This window comes from Aptenodytes forsteri, unplaced genomic scaffold (assembly GCF_000699145.1).
Source record: "Aptenodytes forsteri isolate BGI_AS27 unplaced genomic scaffold, ASM69914v1 Scaffold82, whole genome shotgun sequence".
Classification (NCBI taxonomy): Eukaryota; Metazoa; Chordata; class Aves; order Sphenisciformes; family Spheniscidae; genus Aptenodytes; species Aptenodytes forsteri.
Window position 1 is genome coordinate 2,245,564 of NW_008795490.1, and position 10,459 is coordinate 2,256,022.

General features: G+C 41.6%; 1 protein-coding gene across 1 annotated transcript in view; it reads left to right on the top strand.

Annotated features, from left to right (window-relative positions):
* The window catches only part of MTHFD1L (methylenetetrahydrofolate dehydrogenase (NADP+ dependent) 1-like), a 159,094-nt gene extending 149,483 nt beyond the window's left edge, over window positions 1–9,611 (top strand). Inside the window, exons 27-28 of the mRNA XM_009281550.1 lie at window positions 2,715–2,823; window positions 6,573–9,611. Of these exons, the coding sequence (XP_009279825.1) occupies window positions 2,715–2,804 (90 nt within the window). The 3' untranslated portion in view covers window positions 2,805–2,823; window positions 6,573–9,611. The remainder of the gene's footprint in view (window positions 1–2,714; window positions 2,824–6,572) is intronic.
* Window positions 9,612–10,459: the final 848 nt, after the last annotated feature.

Below are 10,459 nucleotides of genomic sequence, written 5' to 3' on the forward strand. Positions count from 1 at the left end.
AAAAAAAAAAAAAAAAAAGGGGGAACCTGGTATGTGGGAGTTTACTTTCGGATGTAGAACTGCCATACACAGAGTAACCAGAAAGTTGTCTTTGGCAATTTGTTCATTCCCCTCCCAGCAAAATGTAATTCATTAAGGCAGTTTCTTGTCAAGCATTAACTCATAAACTGGGATGAATCTGAGACAGAAAATAATTCAGTAACCCTAATAATGTAGTAGTCCAACTAGTGTGGCCAACGGATGAAGAATAGTAACAAGGAGTTTTAGTACTTAGCTAAGATGGCAAGGCAATGTCAGCCGATAAAATGATGTCATGCAATCAGCGGCAGGGTTTGGTCAATGCAAACTGACAGTTTTGTCTTTTAATCCTACTGCGTGCAATAACAAAAGATCAGGAAGGACTATATTTAAAAACAGAGGAAATGTACTGAGTCCACTAGAAGAGCTTGTTGCATTGTTTTTTCTCAGAGCTAGATCTCAAGTGAGATGACGGCTGCACTGCTACTGAGCTCCCCGAGCTCCTTTCCCCCTTCCCCATGTGGGGTTAACCTCTGAAATGGCAGCAGAGCTCTCTGGAGTAAATGGGACTGTGGTGGAGAGATCTTACAGTTTGCTTGTATTCCCACGATGGAAACATTACACGAGCATTCGGAGCGAAGCTGAAGCGTAAGGGAGATGCTAACTCAATCACTGATATGCAGCAAAACAGGTTGACTTATAAAGAAATACAGCCTGCTGCAGCCCAAGGGGGGCCTGTAAATCTGGCTCTCTGGAGGAGCTAGGATGGTGGTCATGTATTTTTCCTCTTTTGAGGCCAATTAGCCTGTTAGAGCTTGCCTTTGAGAAAACACCATAGCTGAGCTGTGCTCCTTGGCGAATGAGAGAGGATGGAGGGAGGAAGCCGCCCGGCCCTGTGCTCTCTGCTGGGAGGTGATGGCTGGCCACGGCATTCTCTGGCTGCTCCCCTGCACTCCCCTGCAGCCAGTGGCCTGGTGGTGATCTGGACATGCAGTAAGCAGATTTAATTCATCAGCCGACCAACCCTGGCCACAAAAATGTGTATTTTCGTCAGTTCAGTGTGTTGAATGAGGATGGTTGCAGTAAGATGAGTGCCAGAGCCAGCTCCAAGGGGGAATCATTCCAGGGGCTCACAGGGTGAAACTGTCCTCTTTCAGCAATGGGTTTCAGCTCACATCATGAAAACGTACCCTAATCTGACCCTTTCCTTAGGTTATTGTGTTTGGAGTGTTTCTGGTACTCGAGCCAGTGTGATTCTTTTTTTCTAAGCAGCCATGTTTGAAGATTACCTCCTGGGGTCAGATTAACCACCAATTTTAACGAGCTCTGCTGACTTGCCCCAGCTAAAATTTTGTTCCTCAAAATCTAGCATCTGTTAAATAAGTTTTAATCCTTTAAAGGCTCTTAGCCAACAAACAGTTGAGCTAAGTTGAACTCCAGGTTTGTTTCCAGAGATTGTAATGTCTTTCATCTCTTTGGCCATCCTCCACCTCTGAGGATAAGATATCGAAAGGGTTTATGGAGTCCTTGAGCCCAAATGCTATTTTTAGAGTGCCTTGAATTAGTGAAAATACGGTGAGATATTCCGGGCTTCTAACTGTCATCTTAAGAAGACTTAGGGTGTGAATCCAAAGCGGTTCAGGTTGATCCAAACTGGTCCTGCCTTAAAACTGCCCCACAGTCGCAGCCTTTACCCTGTGCTGGCACTGGGGCCAGGGAAGCCCCTCCTGGCTCCTGAAACAGGAGAAGATGAAGCAGATCGAAAAATAGCCTTATTCTGCTGAACCTGCTCTCCAGGCATCTCCTTCACAAGGGAGAAGGAAGGAGTCCTGGGGCAGGGGAGGTGAGAAGCTGGGGTACCTCTGATTTAAAGTGGCTTAAGCCATCATGGACCAGCACCTCAAGATTTCCACGTCACCCACGTGTCTCTAATTGCTGCTAAAATGCCAGTTGTAAGTAATAGTCTAAGTAGCATGAGCAGAGCTGTAGTTAACTGTGTAATTTAAGTCCATGAAACTATTTACATGTTTAAAAGTATGCAGATGCTGGTGTCTTATGCTAGATCAGGATCTTAATTATGCATAGTTCGAGATAATTGGGTTGCTTTAGCTTCATAGCTCAACCTGCTAATTCTAACTACTAAATTAGGATTCAACTGTAATCCACGTATGTTTAGTTGAACTATTTCAATTTGTTCCATACATTAAGTAATCAGTCATGAAAGTGTTGCGATTAATTCTGCTCCTATATTCTGGTTTTCTGTGGGAGAGGTCTGAGTTCAATACATTCATATCACCAGGTGAATTCAGGCAATTATGTCCTTGCCCTTTGCTGGGTGATTTTTTCCCAGTAGATATAAATGGATAAATGTTCTGGATAAATATTCCGAGGAACAAAAAAGTCCCAAAGTGTCTTCATTTTGTTAAGGAGTTTTTTTCTTAGGTTGCTGTGCTAGCCTGTATTTTGTGGTTTTTTATTTTCTCTTTCCTGTCTTTCAGAAGCATACACTTAAAAATGAATCAAAAAAGTGCCAAGCTTGACATTTTTAACAGAAACAAAAAATGTGGTGAAGATCACATCTGTGGTTGAGTCCATGATGAACAATCCACCTTTTCTCTTAATCTAAGGTTTACATGGGTGGAGTGATTATCTGCTTACAGGTGCAGGAGTATAACTTCGTTTTATTGTTCCCACAGATGAGCACCATGCCAGGACTGCCCACGAGGCCGTGCTTCTATGACATTGACCTCGACCCCGTCACAGAGCAAGTGAAAGGATTGTTTTGAGAGTGACGTCCAAATTCAGGTCGGTCAACAGCCTCTATTTTCCTGTTCCAGCTTGGAGGAGGATGTTTGTCTCTAATATGTACATAAAAAGGGTTGTCAGGAGTTTATCTAGGCCCTAATTTCATTGAGGACTTCACACAATTTGGGGGAATTTGGGGGAATATTTCATAATGTGCACTTTATCACATGGGTTTCTCGTTTGCTGAATGGTGGCCGGCACTTTGCTGGTGTGCACTGATGATGCTCATTGAAGGTACCTTTTAGATTTCCTGGCTCTGTCAGTTTGGCATGAGGAGGAGCTGGCTCTGCAATTGTACTACTCTCGGGTACGGAAAAGCCAGCCTGAAGAAATCATGTCATGTTAGTCGCCTCAAAAGAACTAATCTAATTCATCTTTGATGCTACTCTTGTGTGGCAGTGTGTTGCTGTCATTACCTAGATATCAGGGGAGATGTTTCTCAGCTTGTTCCTGAGCTTTGCTTTGTTTTTTCATGGTTTTTCTCCTGATTGCTGTCATCTCTCTCAAATGGTAGCAAGCATTTCAGGAACGCAAATCTGTCCTCTTAGCCTGTCTGTTTTTCATGCTGGGTTCTCTCCCTTTTCCTGGAAGGGTGCAGTTCCCCCGCCACCTCCTCCCCTTCTCTAAGCACTTAATCTTCTTGGTGTCCTGCTTTGATTTCGTGTAGCACATGTTCCTCACTTAAAAATCCAAGTTGTTACGAAAATATTCCATGCTACTCCATTTTAACCTTGTAACATAATAAGTGGAGTAAGAGAGGATGTAACCCTGACTGAAACAAACCATGTGCGTCTGTGATGGGACTCTCTCCTCTCATCACTTAACTCTCTCCCTTCGCCCAATAAATCGGTCTGGAGAGTAAAACGGTTACTTTTACACCGAACAACAATATTACTATGAGCTAATAGGACTGTGATGGAACCCCAGGTCAGCCACAGCTTTGAGGTGGATGTGCCCAGGCGCTTGAGCCCTGCTCTAGCCTACTCTGGTTTGAGAGAACCGGCTTTAATTTTCTGTTTCTGTGTTTTGATGGATTGTTTGGAGGAGGGGAGAGGTTTGCACAACCCAGTGAGATTACTGTTCAGACCAAATTAACTGTTCACTTGCCCATACTTGAATGTCACAGCATTCACATAACATCTGGTGAGAGCAGATTCTGCCATTTCGTGTGTACCCGTCAGGGCAAGTAAAAAGCAGTTAGCTTGAAAGTTAACCAGCATGCACAGGTAATTACTAGCTTATGTGCAAACCGTCACTGACTGTTCTGTTGCTGGGTAGTGTTAGGCATACCACTTCTTGGCATATATCCCATTTTTGTTACTGATGTGCGTTATGTGTCTGATGGCTTCATGCATGCATATTGATTCATCATGTGTCAGCCATGTAATTACTTCTGAATCATTTGAAATGACTGTAGAATCCTAATGTAAAATCTATATGCAGATTCACATAGCTTGCTTAATTGGGTGTTTACTGCCTAGTCTTACACAAATCTATCCAAACCATGGATTGGTGAGTTTTGAAGAACATCTACAATTAAGCAGATGAAATACTCCATTCCAACTGTGAAGCTCTTTCATTTGAAGTTGTGCATGAAATGAAAATGTTAAACTTGGCTTTTAGTCAGTGATGGTGTTTTCTCAGATGTAAAAAGAAATGCTAACAAAGTCACAAAAACATAATAGTCAGATAGGAAATAGTGTCTATATCCAACTGTTAATAAATTATTTTAATTTCATTATGGAGGCATCAGACAGATGAATGATTCAGTAAGTTTAAGCCTTGTAAAGAAAAAAACCAGCTTGATCATATATATTTTTCATCAATATAGGCACATACTCACCTGTGTTCCTACCTCTAACAATTTAAATAAATGCCTGGAGTATTGTAATACCCAGTGAGCACCACACAAGGTAGTCAGTGTTCATCAGCTCTAAAATTCATCCGGTTCATGTGCTAGATTTGTACACTTCTCATTTTGGATAAAGAGCGAAACAATATTCCTGCATCATCTTTACTCCCAACTTTCTGTAGAGAAGTTTAGTGTTATTCTTTGCTTTCACACATTCACTGAAGTGAACCCACACTGTAGCTGATGCTACGCTTTGAGGTATTTGTGGGTTTGTTTCTATGATGGCAGATTGAGGGGTTGTTTTGGTTTTTTTTTCATTTGGTTTGAATTACTTTCTTAGGGGTTTAGTGTACAATGTAAGATTTCTAGTAATATGATATTGTGCCAACTCATTAGGAACGATTCAAATCTTTAAGATGTGGTAATTGAAAAATATTTAGAGATTTGTGGAAGAGCTGCAGATGTTTCATTATAAACATGCGTGCAGAGCTGAGAACAGTTGTTTTAGTGTGCAGTTTATATCCTCCTCTGCAACGCATAGCTTCACGAGACTTGTGAAAGAGATACTGGCAAAAGTTCCTGCTGCTAGGGTAGCTGTGTGGGGCTCTTACTGAGCTGAAACACTGGATGTCATTAGCCTCCCTGATTTTTCTCCACCACTTCACTGCTTTAATGAAGCAGATGACACTTCTCACAAAAATTTGCAGAATACTGGTCATTAGAACGTACTCTAAAAAGTCATACAAGCAAAAACTTGTCAGAAAAGTCAGCTCTGTTTTTTTCTGTTGACAAATAGCTAATACATGGAACACACAATATTACAGTCTCTCTGTAGGAGCAACATGCTCTGTTAAAAAAGTGAAACATTAATATCTGGAAATGAACCCAAAGGAATCTGGCTAGTTCTTCATCACTGGCCACTACCCTATTTAAATTATACTGCCCAGCTCATACACTAGGAAAGTTGAAATTGTTTCCTTAGGAGCTATCTGTAGATAGCACCAGTCAAAAGAAGACTTACATAGAGACAAGTCTGCCAGTAGGAAGAAATTTTTTTTTTTTTAAAAAGTATTATTTGCACAGGGAGGGGAATTTATGAACCTGACGCACTCTGAAAAAAAGTCTGTTAGGGACCCTTGTGAGCTCTAAGGATCCCTCTAATGTAATCAGCGGCAGCAGGTGCCTGCTCTTACTGTGCCAGTTTGGCTTTGGGTATCTGGGTTGATGGTGGGGGGTGGTTGTTTTCCTCAGTTGGTTGTGACTTAGTAAGGCCGTGGCTGTCCACAGTTGCAGATATATTCTTGCACTCATCTCCTCTTCAAAATTGGCAGAGCATCAGAATGATTGTAATAGACAGCATGGGTATTTTGCCACCCTCAGAGCTTTTCTGAACGTGAGAGGAATCCCAGAGCCCTGACTGTGAGCATCTTCACAGCTGTAAAGCAGCCCACCAAAACCAATGTCCTAAAATTGCAAACCATTTGTTAGATGTTTTCATCTTAATTCATTCAGATATGGATAGAAGGTGTTTAAAGACCTTTCCTTTACATCCACAAAATTGATCCTGTGAAACAAAAAACTACTTCTGTTAGTCTCATTCCACGGTATTGGGTTTCAGTCAGCAGCAATTACTACAATAATGTACAGTCTGAAGTCCATATCATACTGGAATATGAGTACAGATTTTTGTTTCTCACCTCGTAGGGTTACACAGATAATAAATGGGAGGTGCATGTGGCATAACTAAATGTTTTGGTTTTTAATGGTTAAAGCAAAAATATCCAATTTCACTAAAACAATGCTTTTAGGTTGTGATACTTCTGCTTTTATTTTTTTCTTTAAAGAAAGCAAAGATGTCTTGTTTCAACGTATAAATTCTTTATCTTTCTCATTTCAGAAGCCTGGAAATTAAGGACTGCAACTTTCCTGTTTCCTGCAAGTAGGAGACAAAAATGAATCTGAAATATTACTGTTACGTGTCTCTGGAGGAATGTCAAGATAGACCAAAGAGCAAAAGTTTACTCTTTCTTCAAACTAGTTTTTATGATGAAATATAGCTGTAAGGTTAAAAAAAAAAAAAAAGCAAGCTAAAGTTTTTCTCGCTGTAGTGCAGAAAGCTCTCTACTGGGGCCTATAGTTGTTTGGGGGTAAAACGACATTGAAAAAGAGAGAAAATTTTCACCTTAGAGTTTTTGTCTTTTTTCAAAGGAGTTTACAGAAGTATTTCCCTTATCTTGGCCATCTAAAAACTTGTGTAAACATGATTGTACTGTGTGATCAAGCCTATTTCTCTCTGAAAAATACACTTTCGCTCCTGGCCTTCAGGAGCTGAAACTACACACAGATCAACTGCACATTTTTGAGTTATCATCGAGCGTTGCTCTGGATGCTTTTGGGCAACAGCCAAGCTTCAAGCAAGGAAGATATTAAGCAGAGAAAGAACAGAGCATGTGTTTTGTAAAAGGTTTTTAATATATAATTTGTTTCCTTGTTGGGCAAAGATCTTTTGAAACACTTAAGCCATAGCTGTCTCTGTTTATCCAAAGCGTATGTTACAGGCTGTCCAGCTCATTACGCGTTTGTTGTGGTGAAGCTGGCTGTTCAGCGAGGGCACTGCTCCTTCTGAAGCCCTGTTTTGCTCCTGTTCATGGCTAATGAAGCCTCCTGCTGTGCTGGCTCCCGACCTAGAGTTTTTCTTGTCCTGTCCCTGGCAGTACGCAACACCCCGTAACAACAGAGGCACGTCCATCAAGTAAGGATGCGACAGGGCAGGGCTTTGTTCTGCTTTGTTTTGCAGGTTTTAACCACCATACTTGTAAAACTGGAGTGTGTTTTCTATTTGAAGGGGGTATTCAAACAAGTTAAATCCTAAACCGTGTGCTTTAATTTACCTCAGTAACTTACCTTGTCCGGTTTTTCCTAAATCTGCAGCAAAACAAGCCCTAGGCACAGGATACTGCATTTAGCTTTCCAAGCTGCTGCTCCTCAGGAAACTCTCACTGACTGACTGTTGGTTCCTTCAATAACAAAAAATGCAACAGAACAATAGGTTGAATCAAGACAATAGACCACTGTGTTTTTTAGGTAAAAAGCAGTGAAATAATGATGAGAGAGTTTATTTTCCTGGTGACGTTTTCCATCCTGTCACTTTGCTCTGCTTACGCACATCTGTATGTTACGGGCTTCTGCAATGTAGTTTTGGTTCCCTTCTATGCAGTCACATTTGGAGACTTAATTATCTCAGGAACTGTGTTGTAATTGAGGGGCTTGTTTTGGTTTTTAAAATCATGCTTCGTTATTTATAAACTCAAAACTATAATTATGGACAGAAGAGCGAACTGGGGACAATTAAAATAATTATCTGTGCCTTCCCTGGAGTACCACGGAAATGTCTGTTGACTGCATTTCAGAACTGTTCTATTCATAGCGTGGTCCCCCAGCACCGTGGGGACTGCTGTGAAGATAAACGCAAAAAATAGAGCTAGTTGATATTTTAGCCTGATTAGACGATAGAGCTCATAATGGTCTAGACTGGGGATGCTTTAATTACATTGGGGCAGGACAAACATGATCAGTAGAAAGCAAGATTCAAGTGTGGCTCTCAGCTACTGGGGAGAGAGATTTCTGATGTTTTCTATTAAATTGTGCCCCAAAATACAACGACGTCATTCATATACATAACTGTGTTGTAATTTAGTCCTGCACATACTGAGCTATCTAGCCTAGAAAAATCCGAAGAATTACAGAAGAAAGTAAGTGTGGTTTCCAGCCATAGTTTTCCTAGTAGCATTCTTTCAAGAAAAATAAATGAGGTTTTCCCTCCATCTTGCCTGGAGAAATTTGGAAAACCATAACCGTGCCTTACTTGTGGTCACTGCAGTTGCGTGGGACCTATCTCTGTGCAGTGTGAGATACTAAACGTGGCACTAGCTGTCTGCCTGTGAAGCGTCCATATGGGATATGGATGTCTGAGCAACAGGTTTTATAAGTAGTTTCAAACTACTGCTTGATACCTACGCACTTTCTATATTGTAGTCTCCGTATTGTCCCTTCAGGCGACGCGTGCTGGGACTGTTTATCTGACCCATCAGTCTTTCTAAAACACCATTCCGGCTCAGTTAGTTGAGAGTTGACAAACATCCTGTAATTTTTTTTTCTACTGTCATGTGCACAGGGTTTGTTATATTGTTTTGATAGCTTCAATAATTCAAGGAAAGCTGGAATGACCCTCTCTTGTTTTGTCATAGCTTCCCCCCCACATCTGGTTAATGATCTGCAGAATCCCTTGAGCCGTTACATTTTTGGTTCTTTCAGTTCATTTTTAGTAGAAGATTTGTTTAAAATAATCCATGCTGGCATGCAGACTCTGTCTCATAATCCAAAGGGAATGAGTTATTGGCCATCAGCTGAGCTACAGAAACTGCCACGGTACATTCCCTTGGGCCGCCCTAGTTCCGAGGCCAAAAGCCTTCAGCAAGAAGGGTTTAAAATGAAATCTTTAGGGTAAGTGTTACTGCTAGGTGTGTCACTTGTTGCTACACAGATGCGATTGCAGGTGAGGGACTCCCGCCTTTGCATCTGCTCTGAGCAGTTTTGTGACATGGCAGAATGGCAGCTTTGTAAGGGGCTTGCTGTGCTTATCCCTGCGTTTGCTGAAGCGTGTTAAGAACCACGCTGTTGTTTATTATCATATCTGCTTTCTGTAGTGACTGAATACTTTGTAACTGCTACTGCTGGACTTCAGAAAACTAGTGACGTTGAAATACATCAGACTACATACAACGGGTTTCTTCGTTTGTATTTTAAAATTCAAAATCCAAGAATCTCAGTTGCCGCGAACATGAAAATGAAGTGTATGTGTGTACTGATGTTCAGTTTGCAAAAGTGGTGCCTGCCTCAAGTCTGAATTCATTAATAAAGTACATCCATTATTTAATATTGTTCTCTCTTTGTCTACCATCTTGTCTGTTTAGTGACCATTTTTTTCTCTTAAACCACTTAACGCATTTGGTCCCTGCCCGTTGCCATAAGGGACCGTGCACAGGAGGGTTGTCCACAGGACCTTCTCCATCAGTACAGTCCTTTTGAAGTTGGTTTGTGTGTGAAGGGAAGGACACACCAGACTAACATCCTGTCCTTGTCCCAAAATATCTTGCTGTTGCCTTTGGTCCTTGGCGTGAAAGGCTGGATCAGATGCAAGGGTCAGTTGGACACTTTCCGCTTCTTGGTTGGCAGCTGGATTTATGTGAAACAGTGTCAGGTACGAGAACATACACCTGTGAGCTTCTCGGGGTGGGATTTAAATACAATGCAAAAGCTTGAGGAACTATGGGTGTTAAAGCAACTGGGCCATAACAGCAGAAAGCATCCTGGGAGCGGGAATAAACAAAATGGGGAAGCAGGAGGCGGGGTGGGGGAAGAAATCGAGCATTTCAGGCACATGCTGGACGTTGCTCCTGTTTTCTCAATAGCTAGATGAAGTCTTAACCATACAATTTGGATTAGCACTGGGTTTTTAACATGCTTCTCATGGCTAGATTTGCAAACAGATTTTCAGCTTCTCTACAACGTTTCGGCAGGGAACTTACCCATACGTAACAGATCTCAAACACTTGTGCTCTAGCGATACGCGTGTCTCAACCAGCCAAAGCGAGCATGGGAAGCAGGGGAGCTCTCTCTACTCCACCGAATTATTGGGGTGGCAACGGAGGGTAACCAATTTCACCCCTTTTAACATGCAGTTTTTCATAGAATATTCCTTTGAGAAAATATTTCAGAGGAAAA